This window comes from Cetorhinus maximus, chromosome 4, assembly GCF_964194155.1.
Source record: "Cetorhinus maximus chromosome 4, sCetMax3.hap1.1, whole genome shotgun sequence".
NCBI lineage: Eukaryota > Metazoa > Chordata > Chondrichthyes > Lamniformes > Cetorhinidae > Cetorhinus > Cetorhinus maximus.
The window spans coordinates 73,104,136-73,123,758 of record NC_135882.1 but is presented as its reverse complement, the minus strand read 5'-3'; the positions used below and the strand labels follow the sequence as shown (position 1 = coordinate 73,123,758).

The 19,623-nt window shown below is 42.5% G+C and overlaps 1 protein-coding gene across 1 annotated transcript in view; it reads left to right on the top strand.

Moving 5' to 3' along the window:
* The window catches only part of LOC144679692 (retinol dehydrogenase 10-like), a 93,973-nt gene extending 81,252 nt beyond the window's left edge, over positions 1 to 12,721 (top strand). The window contains exons 4-5 of the mRNA XM_078540325.1: positions 1,638 to 1,769; positions 11,693 to 12,721. Coding sequence (XP_078396451.1) covers positions 1,638 to 1,769; positions 11,693 to 11,816 — 256 coding nt within the window. The 3' untranslated portion in view covers positions 11,817 to 12,721. The remainder of the gene's footprint in view (positions 1 to 1,637; positions 1,770 to 11,692) is intronic.
* The last annotated feature ends 6,902 nt before the right edge of the window (positions 12,722 to 19,623 follow it).

Genomic DNA, 19,623 nt, shown 5'->3' with positions numbered 1-19,623 from the left:
CTGGGATCTGGAATACACTGCCTGAGAATGTGTTGGAAGTAGGCTTAATCGAGACATTTAAGAGAGAATTACGTTTTTATCTAAAAAAAGAATGTTCAGGGCTACGGGGAGAAGGTTATGAAGTGACATTAGGTAAATCATTCCTTTGGAGAGCTGAATGGTGGCCTCCTGTGCTGCAACCAGTCTGTGATTCTGTGATTTGTCTCTTTGTTGGTTCTAAGATATATTGCTGCAGAAAGCAACCTTAAACTCAATTCACTACTATTCTGATATGGGAAGTTAAAATCCCCAATTAAAACTGCTGTGCTTGTCTAGTCTCTGAATTTTTACTGCCGACCACTTTGCAGCTGCAACTGGGGGCTCTATGCAGTTTCCACTACAGTCTTGAAACCTGTTCTCTTTCTTAATTCTGACCATGAAGTCTCCACTGACTGCTTACATCTTATTATATCCCTTCATCGTTGAAGTGTTTCTCTCTATCATTTTCCCTTTTCCTTCCCATAGACCTAACCTGGTACATTTTGTTCCCTCCTATGTCTCAGCAATGGCTATCATCTATCACCGTCCATTCATTCCATTTGCTCCTTCTCCCAGGTAACATTCTCGATTGTTCAAGAATCACCAAACCACAGCTTATGCTGTGATTTTACTATGGGGCAGAGGCGGGGAGGCAGGCTCCAAGTCCACCTCAGCCACAATGATGATTGAATCCTACACTATTTTGTTCTGAACCACACATGAGCTAACCAGTCTCTTGTTCCTTCTAGTTTCTGTGCATTTGTATAAAAAAAAAACACTTAATTGTACCATGCATCTTATTGTTCATCTGTTCAAATATTATACTTGCATGTTTCTTATTTCTCTCTCCTGGTTTAATCACTTCATCTTTTAGTTTTCCCTTTTCAGTGTTACCTAAAGAAATAGATGACTCTTTGTTAGACTACTATCTAAACTTGCCAGAAATAAACTTAAGACTTGTCCCTGATTTGATCTGGAAAAAACACTCACAGGCTACTTGTCAGTCAGCTCCTTCCCTTCAGCTGGCATAAATTCAGGTGTTTTTCTTACCTCTCCCAATGTTACTCAGGCTTCTTTCCTCCAGAATCTCTGATTTTGAGGCCAACTTTCAGGGATTTCTTAAACTCTCCTGCTGCTCTGCTGCAAAACATTCTCTGGTCCACATTTCCCTTGCCTCTGGGCTCTGCAATTCTTTCTTAGAAACTAACCTATGAAAGACCCCTGGTTCATCTTCGCTTTTGCTGACTCTGTCACTGCCTTTACCTGTTGATTTCTTGCATGGTTTCCTCTCAGGCTCAGTACCTCTGCACTTGTTCGTTCACTTGTGTGTTGTCACACATTGCTGACAGTGCAAGCAATTATGTGCGTGTATTTATATATAAAGTGTATATCGTAATATATATGTAAGTGGCTTCTTTCCCCATCTCCAAAGATACTAGGTGTCCTATTAGTATAAACTATTTAATTGAATTTTATAGAGCACCTACCACCTCATGCAAAATTTGTACTAGTTTAGTAATACTTTGTGCTTTACAAAACTTGTGCAACTATTGGCAGAAATTAATTTTGAGAATCTTTATATAAAAATCAAAAGGACTGTTCTAAAACTTCTCTTGCAGGAAAGAATTTGAGCCCTTCCTTCCACCTTTGAAACCAGAGTACTGTGTGAAAGAAGCTATGAGAGCCATCCTCACAGACCAACCAATGATTTGTACACCTCGGCTAATGTATACTGTAACATTCATGAAAAGGTAAGTAGGATAAGGAGAAAAAGTATTATTTATCTGCCAGAGAGCAGATGTTAAAGACTTGGAATATAAATATTATACACTTTTCAAATAAATATTCCACTTTGTACCAATTTTTATTGTGGCCCTGGAGGCAGTGCTTGGTGAGGTAACGTACATGCCTTTGGAGGCAGGTAGCATTACTTCATTCAAGGTTTAATTCCCTTCCTTCCCTTTTTAGGAGTAAAGTTGTGGCAAACATAACTGATTCTCATTCTTGAGCAATTGCATACTTGGCATAGAGGTGATGCCATGACAAATTGATTTTAGAATACTAATGGTTATTATTGTAAAAGTTCCTTATACAAAATGGAAGCCCTAACCCTAGATTTCCTGCCATCTTCTGTGCAGCTTTGGTACAGAAATAGCGCCTGCTTGACTTGATTATCGTTTCTCGCAGTTGGTGGCAGCAGGCAGGTGCATTATTTACAACCTCTTCTATATGCATACCAGCTTATTGCCACACTTGTGCCAGTGTGATGTTTGAGCTGTTTGTTTCTCCTACATCATACCTGAGCAAGGTGGGATAGCTGGCTATTATGTCAAAAGACTGTTGAGATGATTGCCACCTGATAATGTCCTGGATTGTCCTGTTGCATTGCCAGTCTGTTCTTGTCTCACATGTTGGCATTGGAGGAATTTGTCAGGAGGGCTCAACTGCAATTCTGAATTAGCACTAACCACTTGTACTTTCCTGGTGTGGCACCTGTACTGGCACTGCATAACTGCTGAATTGTGGAGAAGTGGCCCCAATAATCAAGTACTGATACTTGCCTGTAATTGATCATGAAAGTTCTCAAAATTGACCCCTCAACCACCACCACCCCCTCCCAAATTGTACCAGAAGTCTTTCTGCATTCTGCAAGGATGCTTAGCCTGCTACCAAAAATAGCCCATGGATCACTGGAGTCTCTGCAGAATCCTAGAGCTGTCAGGACTGTAATACAATTGGATGTCCTCCAATGTGCTATGCATGCTAATGACTCTGTTCTTTGAGCTGCCATCTGTGCCACACTTTGTACATGAAATAGTTTGACTCCATGTAAGGGTTTTTGATATGGTCACTGTAAGGCTGAGTGAACAGATCTGTCCAGATGTGTATAAAGCACAGCTGATTCCAGGGCATTAATAGTTAACAATGTGAGGGATGTTAGCCATTTATGGCACAGGAGGCCATTCTGCTCATTGAGTCCATGCCAGCTCCCCACAGAGCAATCCAGTCAGTTCCACTCACCTGCTTGATCCCATAGCCCTGCAAGTTTATTTCCTTCAAATGCCCATCAAATTTCCTTTTGAAATCATTGATTCTGCTTCCATCACCCTCATGAACAGTGGGTGCCAAGTCATTACTGCTCACTGAGTAAAAAAATTCTTCCTCACGTTTCCCCTGCATTTCTTGCCCAAAATCCGAACATATATTTACCATCAGCTAATGGGAAGAGTCCATTTCACTTGTCTGCCCATTCTGCTAGCCTATCTATGTCCTGTTGCAGGCAGTTCATATTGTTGTCACTGTCTGCCACTCCATTCCAAGTTTGGTATCATCAGCAAATTTTAATTTTACTCCATATTCCAAGATCCAAGGCATTTATAACACTGACCCTTGGGGAACACCACTATCTACCACCTTCCTGTCCAAAGAAACAACCATCTATCTGCTTTCGATCATTTTAAGCCAATTTTTTATCCGGTTGGATACTGACCCTCCTATTCCATAAGCCTCGATTATGTTAACCAGCCTTTTATGTGGTACTTTGTCAAACACTTAAAATCCACATAGACAACATCCACCGCATTTCCTTCATCAACCTTCTCTTTTACTTCATCAAAAAATTCAGCTAGATTAGTCGAGCACCATTTGCCTTGTACAAATCCCTGGTGGTTTTCCTTAATTAATTCAAATATCTCCAGCTACCTGTTGACTTTCTGCCACCGCCTCCCACCCCCTAGATTATGGATTCCAAAAACTTACCCACCACTGAAGTTAAAATAGCCAGCTTACAGCTGCTAGAAGTGTCCTAACACTCTTGAATATGAGAGTCACATTTGCCACTCTCCAATCCTCTGTCACCTCCCCATTTATAGGAAGATTGAAAGATTAAACCTCCCGTTATCTCCATCCCCGCTTCCTTTAGCAATCCGGGATGTAATCCATTCAGACTGGGTGATTTACCTACCCTAAGCATAGCCAGCCTTATCAGTTTTTCTACTGATATTTTATCAGATTCCTCTTCCTTAGTAAATACTGATACAGTGTACTCAAGTATTCAAGTCTTGCCCTGCACCTCTAAGTCTATACCACCCTCTTTGCCCCTAATAGGCACTGACTTCACATCCCTTACTGTCTGCTTACTAGTTACATACTGGTAGAAGATTTTTGGGTTCCCTTTTTATGTTGACTGCCTTTCTATTCTCATCCTCTCTTTGCTAGTCTTATTTTCCTTCTCACCTCTCCTCTCGACCTATTGTATTTGACCTGGTTCTCACTTGAAGAATTCACCTGGCATCCATCATCCACTCTCCTGTTTTGTTTTATCATCTCTCTCTCCCTCGTCATCTAAGGAGCCCTTACCTTTTGTCTTTGTTGGAATGTACCTTGCCTTTACCTGAAACATCTCTTTAAAGACCACTCATTGTCCTGCTACAGTTTTTTTCAATCGGTCTTTGGTTCCATCACATTGAAATTAGCCCTCTTCCATTTTAGAAATTCTATAATAGATTGTTCCTTGCTTGCCTCCATTACTAATCTAAAACTTGTGATATGATTATCCTTACCCAAATATTCCCTCAGACTTGGGCCTGAACCTTCTGGTTGGCAAGCGGGGGTGAGCCCCGCTCACCGACATGTAAAATGATGTGCGGTGACATTGGGCATGCATCCCGATGTCACCGCGCATCATTCCGGTCTTCAGTTCGGCGGCCGCACACAGGAGTCGGCTGCATGCCCATTGAGCTGTCAAAGGCCTATTAAGGCCATTTAAAAACTAATTAAAATAATTAACAGAGCTGCCCATCCAACCTTAAGGTGGCGGGCAGGCAAAAAGCCCAGGTGGCCTTCACATTTATCATGAAACCTCATCCACGGGTGAGGTGAGGTTCCATGAAGGATTTATAAATCAAATAAATTTTATTAAAATTCATTGACATGTTCCAGCTCATGTGCCAGTCACATGAGGGGACATGTCAGATTTTTTTTTTCTCTTCTAAATTTTTCCAAAATGAAATTAAAACTCCGAGGCAGCTCTGTGCCTCAGGGAGATTTCTGCGCTCTTTTGTGCACATGCGTGAAAGAACGCAGGCCCTGACTCAGCCGCCTCCCCCTGCCCGCACAGGGAGTGCTTAGCTGGGCGAGCCTTAATTGGCCCACGCATGTAAAATGGCAGTGTGCGCAGCCGATCATGGGTGGCGATTGGCTCCCTCCTGCTCAGCCCCTGCCCCCCCCTGACGGGGAGAAAATTCTCCCCTTGGCCTACTTGGCCCACTTCATTTCTCAGCATCAGTTCCAGCAATGCCTCCTTTCTATAGATAAAAACAAAAAACTGCGGATGCTGGAAATCCAAAACAAAAACAGAAATACCTGGAAAAACTCAGCAGGTCTGGCAGCATCGGTGGAGAAGAGCAAAGCTGACGTTTCAAGTCCTCATGACCCTTCAACAGAACTAAGTAGAAATAGGAAAGGGGTGAAATATAAGCTGGTTTAAGGGGGGGGGATGGTATGGTTGTTGGAACAAGCAAGTAGTGATAGGAGGAGATAACCAAAAGATGTCACAGACAAAAGAACAGAGGTGTTGAAGGTGGTGATATTATCTAAAAGAATGTGCTAATTAAGAGTGGAGAGCAGGACAAGCAAGGTAGCTCTAGTGGGGGTGGGGTGAAATAAACCATGGGTGGAATACATTTAAAAATAATGGAAATAGGTGGGAAAAGAAAAATTTATATAAATTATTGGAAAAAACAAAAGGGAGGGTGAAGAAACGGAAAGGGGGTGGGGATGGAGGAGGGAGTTCAAGATCTAAAGTTGTTGAACTCAATATTGAGTCCAGAAGGCTGTAAAGTGCCTAGTCGGAAGATGAGGTGCTGTTCCTCCAGTTTGCGTTGAGCTTCACTGGAACAATGCAGCAAGCCAAGGACAGACATGTGGGTAAGAGAGCAGGGTGGAGTGTTAAAATGGCAAGCGACAGGGAGGTCTGGGTCATGCTTGCGGACAGACCGAAGATGTTCTGCAAAGCGGTCACCCAGTCTGCGTTTGGTGTCTCCAATGTAGAGGAAACCGCATTGGGAGCAACGAATGCAGTAGACTAAGTTGGGGGAAATGCAAGTGAAATGCTGCTTCACTTGAAAGGAGTGTTTGGGCCCTTGGATGGTGAGGAGAGAGGAAGTGAAGGGTCAGGTGTTGCATATTTTGCGTTTGCATGGGGAGGTGCCGTAGGTGGGGGTTGAGGAGTAGGGGGTGATGGAGGAGTGGACCAGGGTGTCATGGAGGGAATAGCTGTTATTAATTTTGCTTCCAATCTCCACCCCTCCATCATTTTCAGATGGTCCATCTCTGACACTTCCCTTCCTTGACCTCTCAAGGACCCAGCCCTTTGAATAGGTTCCCCCTGTAACTGAACTGGTCTTAGTGCTGCAAGAATCTGAAGCCCTCCCTCCTGCATCATGCTTCAAGCCATGCATTGATCTCCCCTCTCCCTATTAGTGCGTGGTATTGGGAATATTCCACAGATTACTTCCCTTAAGGTCCTACATTTTAACTTCCTGCTTAACTCCCTAAAATCTGACCTTGGGGCCTCGATACCTGTCTTCTCTGTCATTGGTATCAAAATGCACCACAACTCCTGGCTCACTCCCTTCCCCCTGCAGAATATTCTGCATCCTCTCTCTGATGTCCTTTTGCACTGGCATTAGGGAGGAAACGCACCCTGCAGGGCATTTCTTAACTTTGCTGTTCCTGTTCCCTCCTATGCAGTCTCTTACCTCTGGTACCATGGTCTGGGCTATAATCCTTCAGGGCATCATTACTCCCAGCAGTTTCTAATACTGAGTATCTGTTTGAGATTGGCATACACTCCAAAGGCTCCTGTACCACCTACGCCTTTCTACTTTTCTGGATGGTCTACTATCCTGAACTCTCACTGCCTTTTGGGGTGACCATCTCCTGAAACACAATCCAGGAAACTCTCATCTTTCCTGATGCTCCACAGAGACTTCAGCTCAACCTCAGGATTTCTGAGCTTGAGGAGTAGCTGGAGACACTTCCTACACACATGGTCACCCAAGGCATGTGAAGTGTCCTGAAGTTCTGACTTGGGGCAGAATCATCCCAGACATTGGCCAAGTCCGATATCGGGCAGGGAAAGCAGTGTTTGACCTGCTGACGGTGTTGGCGGCTTTCTTTGTCGTATCCTGCGGCACTTTATTGAAAAAAATGCAGAGGCATGGGTTTCGCATCTGATCGGAGTGGCCTCTGATTCACCCGGCCCATCCAAAAGCCCTCTTCCTGTGACCCAACAGCTCCAGCTCCAAAAGCATGGAGGGTGCCACTGCCACACAGCTGCACCCTGGAAGCAGGCCGGGACCCTCCAAATCTCAGCCTTTCAGAGGATGCCCACCAAAGTCATCACAGACTGGGCATAGCAGTCAGCAGGCCACCTCTGCCTCCACTGTGGATGTTGGGGGAGCACCAAGACGAAGCGGCAGGGTTAGAAAGGTCAAGAAGATTTAGTTGCACAACGTGGGCACGGATGTTAATCACTTGTACTTAATGGTGACTACTGTAAATACACTCCCAAGAATGTCTCCTTTTCTGTGGCTCTTTATCATGTTGAGCAGTGTTCGTGTCAATCAGATGAGAAACCTTGTTTCCTGCACAAAGTGAAGGCTACTGTCACAATCCAGGGCCCCTCCCCTATGCAGAGTGTAACCTTTTGAGCACAGTGATTGGCCGGCTTCAAAGTCACTGTCGATTATTCATGCGTGCACCTCCATGTGGCCTGGGTTTGCTGCAAGAATCTCATACCCATATGTCACTGCGATCCATGATGTTCTCTGTGATGCTCTCAGTACCTCTGAAGTGGAGTTGCCCTCGTCACCATTCCTGACAGGTGAAGATTTTGTGCTGAAAGGAACAGGTGATGAAGCCTGCCAAAGAATCAAGCTGTCTTAAAGTCCATGTGGCTGCTGTTTCTCAGCAGTGTCTCGATGACATAAGACCCTTCAGAGTGTATGTGCACTGCCCTCAGCATGACAGCTATCAGACGTTCCCAGATGCAATGTGCAGGTATTAGGAGTATCCTCACTGCACCTCATCATCATCCTCCTGGAATCTTGGCGGCATTGAGGGCCTCATGACTACACCTTGCCTCATCTGGGCAGTGCAATGGCCTCATCGCCTGCACCCTCGCCTTCCAGGACCTCATCACCCTCATCCCCTTAGTCGTCTTCCTCATCGGAGGAGACATGCAGCCCCTGCATCTCCTAATCATCTAGGTCCTCCGCCCTTTGCATCGCCAAGTTCTGTAGTGTGCAGCAAGCCACTATGATGCACGGCACCCTCTGGGGAGTGTACTGCAGTGCTCCACAAGATCTGTCCAGGCACCAGAATTTCATTTTCAGAATGCCAATAGTGCGCTCAACCAAACTCTGGGCTGTAGCATGAGCCTCATTGTACCTTCTCTGACCAGGAGTCTGAGGCTGCTGAATGGGTGTCGTCAGCCAAGTCCTTTGAGTAGTCCTTGTCCCCAAGGAGCCAACCCTACATTCTGTGTGGTCCCTGGAAGATGTCGGGGATCTGAGACCTGCTGAGGATGGACGAGCCGTGGACTATTCTGGGGCATCTTGCACACACCTGCACAATGTTTGTTCTGGTCACAGACGAGCTGAACATTGAGTGGAATCCTTTGTGGTTCACATGCTGGACTGCTTATTGCCAAGGAGATTTAAGAGCCACAGCCTATGGCACCATACACCTGTGGGAATCTATAAATCGGAGCAAATCGCAGTGTTCTTGCTTCCTCACTTGCCTGATCCCTGTCAAAATTGACAAAAGTTGTGTGCTTTGGTAAAAACAGCACCTCCTAGATACATTCGTAGGTGGAGGCTTGCGAGATCTCAAAGGTCCCCAGTGGAGCCCTGGAAGGAGCCACTGCCATAGAAATTGAGCACAGTGGTAACTTTATTACTGGTAGCAAATGCCCTTTGAGTCCCTGTGATGCCAAATCCTGCAGAAGGCGGTATATATGCGTGACCAGTTCTCTTGACATGTGCAGGCGCCAGCGACACTGGTTCTCGCTCACCTGCAGGTAGCACATATGCTGTCTGTAGACCCTGGGTCTAGCGATGCACCTACGAATTATGGCTCTGTGGTGTTCATCCTCTGAGTGCAGAGAATACCATGCGCGCACCCCCCCTCCCCAGGTCGTCAGGGTTCTGCTCCTCCCTTTGCAAATCCAGGCGCCTGTCGCATTTTTCTCCTCCTCTCCTGCCTCCAAGCAACAAGGCAGACAGCGAGATCACCAGACTGTGTTCCTGATGGTCTCCTTACTGCAGCATCAAAGACGCAAGGGTCAACAATTGTCTCCTAAGGACCAATCTTGGTCAAGTCGTCATCTGCGGCTGCCTGTCGAGGTCCTTTAACACATGCCAGAGAGTCCTGGCCACCACATGGATAGCCAGTGTTTAGTGCACATGAAGGCTCAGCCTGCACCACATGACCGAGTGGTGGCAGCTTCAGCTACTTGTCTGCATCCTGGACGCTCATCCTAGGCGCAGGCATTTTCCTAACCTGGACTCGGTTTGTTTGAACCATGAGGTAATTTTCAATGTCTACTGAAACATAAATCAAGAGACTAGGAGCACACCCCTCCGTCAGTGTTCGATGGCCACCTTTCCCATCAGGATCCTTAGGCTTGCCCAGTCGTGCAATGGTTCTGCAGCACCATAGCACTCATTCAAGTTTGAAGTGTGCGTGTGAGGGGTTAACATTAGAGAAGCAATCGTTGGCACTGAGGAATTAGTGCTGCTTGAGTGGGCACAATTGCTTGATAAGGCTGACTCCAAGCATGTCAATTGATCTCAAGCTAAACGCTCTCAGCTGCAGTGGAGTACTCATCTTTGATGCATTTTGCTGTTAGCCTGGCCGTTTTCTTCCCCTCCACATGTTTGTGCTCAAACTTCAGTTGGTGCTGCCATGATCTCCCAGCACTGTCACCTTTGCCCCGAGATTGTCTTTCTCCCTTTGCACTGTCACCCTTGCCCCGCCACCACAAGCCAGCCATGAAGAAGCCACTGCAGAGACTTGCCTGTGCCCCCCTCTCCCCCACCCTCGAATCCACAGAGCCACAGGGATCATTGAGTGCAGTGCAAAATTGTGTGCACTCACCTCCAATTTCCCCTCAAAGTTGAGGCCGCCAGGTTCACGCTGTTTAAATCGTTGTAAATCATTCCGTCCAGAAATCACACTGACATGGGATTTAAATTTGACGTGGAGGGTGGTTCCAGTGTGTGGCCACAATAATTAGATGAAAATTTATTAAAATTAAGCTCCCAACATTCAACGGCAGGAAACACGGCCTGCCATTGACAGGGGAAGTGGACAATCACACCCTGGATTTATGTCATCAGGAAAAGCAACTAGGGCCTTCTCAGAAGATACTTCGATGTCACCACTGAACACGCCCATCACTGTTGGGCATGGAAAATCCCAGCCATGGTCTCAGATGACCAGACATGATGTAAACGAAAACTCTGTTCCCAGTTGGTACCCTGTTTTTACTGGCATTAATTTTAATGACTACCTCTAGACCTGCTCTGTGCTTATTCACTAATTTACTTACTGTTATACTACCCCTAATTGAATATCTTTAATTTCCAAACAATTAAATTGAATGAATACCCTAGTTTAGAGAGAGAAAAGAGAAAAATACTCATAACCAGTCACTTATCTACTTCTCCCTGACATCACAATAAATTTCTTTGAAACGCGGTTAGTGGGCTTTGAACCTACACACCTCCCTATTCGTCTAACCCGGTTTTCACTCTCGCGGCCTCTACTGCTGCTGCTCCTTTATCTCCCCATTGGTCTCGCTCTGTCATGCAGTAACAGAACTGCATTCTCCAAAGGAATGGCTACCAAGGTGAGGGTGAAGCAAGTGATTTCCTTCTGTATTTTAAGTTTGTTTACTACCTGCACTGAGGGACAATGTCTGTTGATTTTGAATATACGCCATGTCTAAATTCAGAAGCACTGATACCTTTCCAGTCTCCAGCTTCCAAGATCCACACCTTCGTAATGATTGCCAATGGGTCACAAACCTCTGCCTAGTATCTCCCTGACATTTTGGGGTACATACCATCTGTTTTTGGAGATTTGGTGATTTTGTATCCTTGTAGTCTAGGACATCCACTCCTTTTTATATCTACACTGTTAATGTTCCTTGGTTATCTGATTGAAGAGGGAATGTTACCCAATATTACCAAGAAGTAATCATTCATATCCTGTCTTTTGGGGCCATTTGTATCTCTTTGCCTGTTCTCTGCTTTACAGTACTGAAATAATTTCTTGTCCTGCTTGCAAATGCAACTAGTTCCAGCATTCATCAGTGATCCCCTTTCTGTCTATAGATTTTTCTTCATTAATCCATTTAGGATCTTGCATCTTTAATCTGACCCAGCTGGCACTGGGTACATGTTCATCCTGGATGATCAAAAATCTTCTTCCGGTACTTAAACATTGTCTTTTAGAAGCTCAATTCCAACTGTTGCGTTTTCTATGCCTGAATAGCTTCAAAATAAAACATTTTTAAAAATCAACCAAGTTCTGCAAATTCAAATATAGCCCCCCAGTCTGAAGATTGTCTCTCTATCATAAAAACTTTTTTTTTCTGTTTCAGCATTATGCCGTGGGAAGCTGTCGTCTGTATGTACCGTTTTTTGGGAGCAGATAAGTGCATGTATCCATTTATTGCTGAGAGAAAACAGGCTTTGAACAACAATGAAGCCAAAAATGAAATCTAAAGTAAAACTGCTTGCTACATCCAGCGCTGGGACCCCTCACAGAAGTGCATGCAACATTTGACTCGTCAACATCTCCATACAATTCAGAAAGTGTTTGCAGTGACTACGTTTGAGTGATGCACTCTTGGCAAATAGCTGTGAAGCTTTAGCTGTCCATGATCACCGTGGATAAAGCAGTTAATACTTTACCTGTGTATTGAACAAGTCACAAGATAAATGTATTATGCCAATCATTTTGTATAATTTTTCTAGTGGTTAGACTTGCACACATTTTAATGCCAACTGAGCAAAGTAAGATATGATGTTTTTAACATTTGACTTTTACTCAGCAATGCCATTTTGTGTTTGCTGTTAGAGCTGTATTTATGTGATATTCAACTAGAGGTGTAGATAAGTGCAGTACTTTATAAAATTCCTGTTACTATAACTTTTTAAATAGTGAATGCACTGTAATTATTGACTTCTTCTCCCACAGTCCACTGCAAGTACTTCTGCAAATTTTAGAATTACCGCTACAATGGAATATTCAGTTACTTTCTCTCAAACTGCAAATTTCTTCAAATGGATCTTACAGTTTAAAATTGCAGAACGTGTTCCTGTTCAGCATTGGAATACTTTTTTTTAGGAAAATCTCTCATTGGTGTGCCTTTTGAAACTAGTTTAAATGTCCTATTTTCTGTGGATTAGTGGTCCATTTTTTTTAAAGCCTGAAATTTCTACCTCCTTTGTATATCTATTTGAATAACACCTAAATTTGTTTATCAGAAGTTCTAAAAGTAATGTCTTCTGTACATCTTTGTGATCACTTTATACATAGGTCAATAACTAGTCTTTAAGTTTTTTTAAGTAATATAGTTAATGTAAAGAATTTTTAATTAAAATGCCAATTAAATGCAAAAGCTGTGCACGATGTTTATGATGCTTGGTATTGCAGAAACAATATTTGAATTTGAATGAGTCTCCAACATAAATTTCAGCCATACATGTTGGGTGACCTATTGGTTATATTAGCTAGACTGTGCCTTTCCCAACATTTTAAATACATCTTTTTGAGCTTTGAGAACTTGTACCCAAATATAGTCCCCCAAAAGACACTACCACTGAAGTTAATAACTACAGCCATTTTCCAAATGATCACTGCATTGAAAGAATTCATGAAGTTTTTCTTAAGCCAAGGATCTATTGGGCTTATTGAAACCCTTATGACTTTTTTCTCTTTTTTTCTTTTTCTCTCAATCCTTTTAAAATTGAAAATCTTACTAGGAGCAATGTGCAGATTTCTCCAGCTTATAGATGGTATTCAGAGTTAACGTGTTAGAAACTTCATACAACTGCATTAGACTCCTGGCCACATTTCTGTTGCCATGTTGGGGGAATTATTTTCCTTCCCACTTATGATCCTGCCTAAACTACATAACATTTTTGTGGAAGATGATGTAAGATTTCATGAAGCTCAAGTTTTTGGGCAAGGTACAGTCCAATAAGGAAATAGGTTAGGCACTCATGCTATTTGGCTGCTATAATGGATACTTTTAGTTTGAAAATTTGTTACAATAAAATGCATTGACAGACAAATTTATTTATCTTTGGAACAACACTGATTATGTGGACAATATGAGGACAAGCTATGAAAGGATGGGACAGAGTAGATAGAAACTGTTCAGTAGTTGAGATCAAGAACAAGAATCTATAGATACATGATTGAATGTAACAGATTTAAAACTGAGGGCAGGGGAAACTTTATGTAGTTGGAATTCACTTCCAGGGTTAGTAACTGAGGCACTGGGTAAATTGTTCTCAAATGGAGGGTAAGTGGTGACACTGAGTGGTTGAGCTGAACAGCCTGTATCTATGTTGTAACTTCTATGTACATGCCTTCAGGCTGGATAAGCTAAGAAAAATCTACATGCTGTATTATAACTTGATCTCTTTTTTAAAAAAACTTTTTAAGCCTTTAAATTTAGCAGCTGTAATTATGGTACATGGAAGAAAGGGAGTGGAGTCCATTAGTTCAAATCTAAAACTCTAACAAAGCTTTTACTATCTGTAATGAATAATGGAGGAAAGGTGGGTTTGTACATGAGTGTTGAATCTCTGGGTTGGGTTAATTACTGTCATAGCCAATCTTTGTCTAGATACTGAAATACCATACTAAAATTAACTATTAAGGAAGGAAATGCTGATGTTTTCTGACCTCTGTTTTGATTAGATGTACAGTTGCTGCAATGCTTAGTTGCATGAGCATTAGAGTTTTAGGGATGAAATGGGTATATGTTAGTAGAAGTCCTCACTTGAAGTTGTAGCTGCATTCCTGAAAATCATGACTTTAAGTGAATCATGGGTTCCTATAGGAATCAATGTTAAAGCCGGAGTTAGGTTCCTTTGGACATTCCTCGCCCTGAAAAACCAATGTACAAGTTGAAATACTGTACCGTACTTGTGCAGCACTGAGCATTCCTAGCTGGAATAACTTGCAAAATAAATCACTGAATATAGAAGAAGTACTGTATAAATTCTAATTGGATAACACTTGCCAGCCTCTCTCTTAGGCAGTCTCTTGGAGTCAGGGAAGACATGCGCATTGGATTTACCAGCCATCTCAGAACCCAGCTAGCCAATCTCCAGACTCTGCCATGTGTGGGCAGGTGTTGTTTGGAGGGTCAGTTAGATGAGTTGCTTGGAGGTTTTTGCACTCTCTGCTACCTTGACTTAGCATCTGCATGTTCCTGACCTTGGGCGGAATTTTACGCCGGGGGATTTTACGGTCCCACCAAAGCTGAGTTTTGAACAGCTTGCTGCATCTTATGGCCCCGGCCCCCCCATCACAGCCACACCATAAGATTCTGCTCCAAGTCGTTTCGGTGCCTTGCCAGATGCGCCTTCTCCCATTTTGGTCAGTCACCATGAGTTGGAGATGTTTGACCTTTTCAGGGATGCTTTGAGGACATCCCTAAAGCATTTCAGTGGTGGTGGCTTTGAGTGATTCGCACCTTCATGTCAGGCATGTTAGTTTGGGGGAAGACATCGCCGTTGCACAGCCTACCTTGCCACTGGATTTGTGATGCCTGGTGCCATGGCCTTGGACTTGGATTTGAGATCCTGCTCTTCTTCTGAGAAGTTCAATAACTGAAGTTGGGAGTTGGTTTTGAATTGAAGGCACTGTGCCAGAGCCAGCTCCTGGTAGAGTTAATGGATCGAAGGGCCAGGATTGTCAACAACCTCAAAATGTTATCTAATGACTGCTGGATGGTTTTCTTTTGCTTCTCCTGGTAGATACATCTATAGAAGCTAATGCCATCATTGATTATCCTGTTCGCTTTGGCACTGCGTTCTGTTTGGATCATCCTCAGTGAAGATTTCCACTGTCTCCCATGAGTTGGAAAGCTCTTGGCGGCTGTTTCCTTGACAACTTTAGTGGGGTGGGGAAGAAATGTGGTTTTTCAGCATGTTCTTCGTTAGCTCATTGACTCTAGCTGCATTGTCTTCATTGGACAGTTCCTGTCCATGGAATGCAAACAATTCCACTGCATCAGCTTCATCCACTTCATCAAAGCCAGCTCCCCTCACCATGGTGCTTTCACACTGAACCTTGGACAGTGCTGTGAGATTCTCTGTGGTCAACGACGCATACAAGACACAATTTCCGTCACACACCGTTCTGATACAATGATATAACTTCAACCCATGAATCAGTGATTTATTGATGGTGCCATTGATGTTGTAGCCAGCCCAAAATTCCCTGTCCAGTGCCTTCTCACCATCCTGTTGCTTTGAGTTGGGAGAAGGTACAGCCTTGAGTAGTAGGCCTTGGAAGTTGCTATTGCTTCCTGATCCATGGGCTGTATCAATTAAGTAGTGTTAAGTGGTAGGAAAATCACCTTCACATTTTCAGACAATTCATCAAGGCTGGCAGGTTATCCTGGTCAATTATCCAAGAAGAGCAATATCTCAAAAGGCGATATTTTCTCTCGTGCAATATGCCCTCCAGGCAGGGATGGTATACAGAGAATCATTTTTGAAAGAATGCCCGTGTCATCCAGCGTTTCTTATTTGAACGCCAAAATACCTGTGATGTCTCGGACTGGCACACCTCTAAGGATTTAACCATAAAATCTCCTGCAGCATTTCCACCAAGCGGAACAGTCTCTATCTTTTGGCAGTTTCAGATCCTGGCACCATCTTCTCCTCTTTGGAAATGTATATTTTCTTTGGCATACACTTTCAAAAAAGCCCTATTTCATTGACATTTAAAAGCTTGTTTTGGCAAGTATCTAATGTTCTTCAACAACTGTCTTCAAGTAAGCAGGGAATTCATCAGCTACTTCTGTATCAGCAATAGCTGCTCTACTGGTCAGTAACGTGTAGATAGGAATGCCCCTTGAAAAGCCTGAAACATCTACAAATAGCATTGAAACTTTGGAAACTCTCACCTTGCTCATTCTGGAAATCTTCACACACGCTTTTGCTTAGATGACCATCAAACTAAGAGGCAGCTGCTGCAGGTTTTGGCTTCAATCCAGACTGCCAAGAGTCTTTCCACATTCTCCATTCTGCTGCTTCTAGTCCAACTCTCATTCCCAATGCTTGAAAGGTATAACATTTTGCACACTGATTTTTGTCAGCATTACTATGGATTGTTCTCACTGTTGTTGGGGTATCCCAAGCACTCTACCAATATCGCCTGCTCGTTCTCCAGCCTCAAGACATTTTAAAACATCCAATTTCACTGCTTGACTGATGAGTTTTTCTTGTTTTCTAAGCAGCAGACTTGCTACCACCACTGACTGGGCATTTCTGACTCATGCTTAAGAGTGATTCCGAGGGACTGCAGCGGGAAATCACAAGTCTGAAAGAAAGGACTTTAAAATAGCTGCTCAGTCTCACCTGCCACAGACTTGAAGGGCCAGCTTTTGGGGCTCAAAATTTAATCAGACAATTGCAGAGTCAGCCTCCTGAAGGGTAATTAATGTACAGGGTACTGCACCCTGTATTTTTCACCCAAACAAGCCCTGAGACAAGAAAAACAATTTTTTACCTGTGTACAGTAGCAAATGCCCCTCTACCTCCCCTAATATAAAGCTCCATAGCAGGCACTCCTGGGAATCTGAAATTGAAATCAGCTTGCAGAGTCAAGAAATGAGACTTTACTTCACAGAAATGAGAAGCCCAGACTTCAATTTCTTCCTTGCAAAAAAAAAAACCTGTTGGTTTGGATATTCTTTCTTCTTCAGAACCTTGCTTCAACAGTTTTTTTAAATTGAAGTTCCCTCGAGTGCAGACAAACACCTCACTTCAGAATAGTGCTGATAAGGTCATGGGACCCGAGTCAGATCGACGTTAACGGGAAGACGCACAATGCTAAAGTGCAACTCTGCCATTGCATAAAAAAAACGTAAAAACAAAAATGGCAACACAAATCGGAAAAACCGGCTCCAAAGAATAAGGGATTTTAAAAAGGAAACCACATTAAGCTAGGCAAAAACAAGGACATACTGTAGCGCAAAAGGAGTTCATAGCAAGTCGGCAACCTGTTTTACACCACACAATTATTTTCCGTTAGACAAGGTTTAAAATGGGCTGCTGATTTGGTAAGGGCCCTGTTCACGCTACTGATTTCATCCCTTTTGATAAGAAAATGGAGTTAACTTTTTTTGCACATTCCTCCAAAAAAACTTTCAATGCATCTATTGGAAAACGAGAGTGAAATCTTTCTTCATTCTGATTATACATTCCTTCCATCCCTTAAGGAGCTTAACACATGATAGGCTCCTTGGTAGTACTAAACTTGAATATTGGTGTAAAACAAAGTCATGTTGCCAAAGCTTTTCATTTTGCACTCGAGGACGAGCGCAAAAATGCTAAATTTCAAACTATTGCAACAATTTATACTTTAAGAAGAAAGGGTGCTGATTAGTTGAGAATTTGGTACTGTTGGATGTGGCTCTGCAATTGGGCAGCGCTTGTTAAACAATCCTGAGTGCACTAATAGCAACACTAACGACCAATTTAAAATGATCAGTCAAGCCCGTAACATGGCTTATTTACACTTGCTAGAAGCAACATGCATTCGTACGCAGTAATGTGTTCTCTGCAAACAGAAGGAAGTATGTTCGAACCTTGCACCTTTTTTTGAATTATGCGGGAACTTGGGGAGCCTATAGTTTCCTGTTGCTTTCTCCATTGCAACATCTCACCCAGAGTCGACTTGCCAATCAATCAGTATCCCTTTCTCCTGCGATATAAATTGTCGCAACCGTTTGAAATTTGGCATTCTTTCATTTTGTCTCGAATGCAAGACAAAACTTCGGTAGCATGCCTCTCTTTTCAGCATTAAAGTGATTAGAGAATAACTACTGTATGCACCTCAGGTGCATGGTAGTAGTTTCAGCTATCCAATAAAATCTTTTTTAATTTGGTCAATATTTCGACTTACAAAATTCGTCAATTTTATTAGCTTCTTGTGACTGCCAGAAGTTTACTTAATTTTACTGCTTTCATTCTCTTTGCAAAGTACTAAATGGTTTTCCATTGAGAACTCTCTACTAGATGCGGAGGACATATTAATGAATAGGATACTGACAAATGTTTCGTTGTCTTTTTTCAAAATCCCTATCTTTTGCTTGTTTACTTAGAATCACTGGATCTCCATTTTCACCATGCATTGGACTAATTTATTGGAATCCAGGAGAAATCGTGTTACTCCAGATGTTTTGGGAGGAAAAAAAAATCATAGCTTTTCACAATAGAATAGTTTAGCTGTATTATTGTTGGACCCCACCGATCCAGCATAATTTTGTAGTCTAAATTCTAGATACGCACATTTGTTTAGAATTCAAAGGGGTATAGCTTGCAAGAGGTCAGTTGCAATATTTTTAATAATTAAAACCATAGTAACTTTAGAACACTGCATTGCTTCCAAAATGTGCTCACGTCAAAATGATTGATTCATCTGTATCTTGAAATCGTTCCCCTTTACTCAAAACCTTCAAGATATATCTCTAACAAGATTTACTCCCTTCATATGTCTTCAGATTTTTTTAATGCCATGGTACTGCACAATATTGATGGAATTTTATTTTTTTCAGCATTTATTGATTATGAGCATTAACATTAACAAAGTTAAATTTATTAATATTTTGGGATAACTTGTGTAGCTTAACATTTGATGTAGCATAGGTCCTGGAGTGTCTTGTGGAAATATTGAAGGTCAGTAAACACTCCTCAGAATTCTGCTGGATATAGCTCCTCTTAAAAAAAAAATCTTGTCCCTATGGCTTTGATATATTGAGTAGACAACTATACTGTTTCCAGTGTATTTAATACGATTCTCCTAACAATGGAAAAACTCTAATAAAAGGTTAACCAATTGAAAAGCAAAGAATTACTGAGTGTTGAAATAATTTCAGTTATTGCACACAGCCTGACTTTTATTACACTCTTTGATATCTTGTAGAAGGTTTTGGATTTTACATCCAATGCTACTACAGCCAGACTTTGGTTTCAACAATTGTTGCTTTCTTCTAAATAGAACAACCAAGTCTCAAACATGATGTGTCTAGCATTTAAAGCACTTTTCACCTGTTTGTGTTAGATTGCTGTTTGTTCTCAATGCTTCCAGGAGCAGTAGAATACTGTAGGTGAAAAGAAAACCTGTATTTTATATGAATGCTTTTCCAAATGTTTCATGGACCACGAATGAGTACCTTGTACATGCAAATACAGCAGGCATTTAACAAGATTTTACAGCCCATAATGAAATTAATCCGTTTGGTTGAGAGGGGAGGGGGAGAAATGGTGGTGGTTAAAG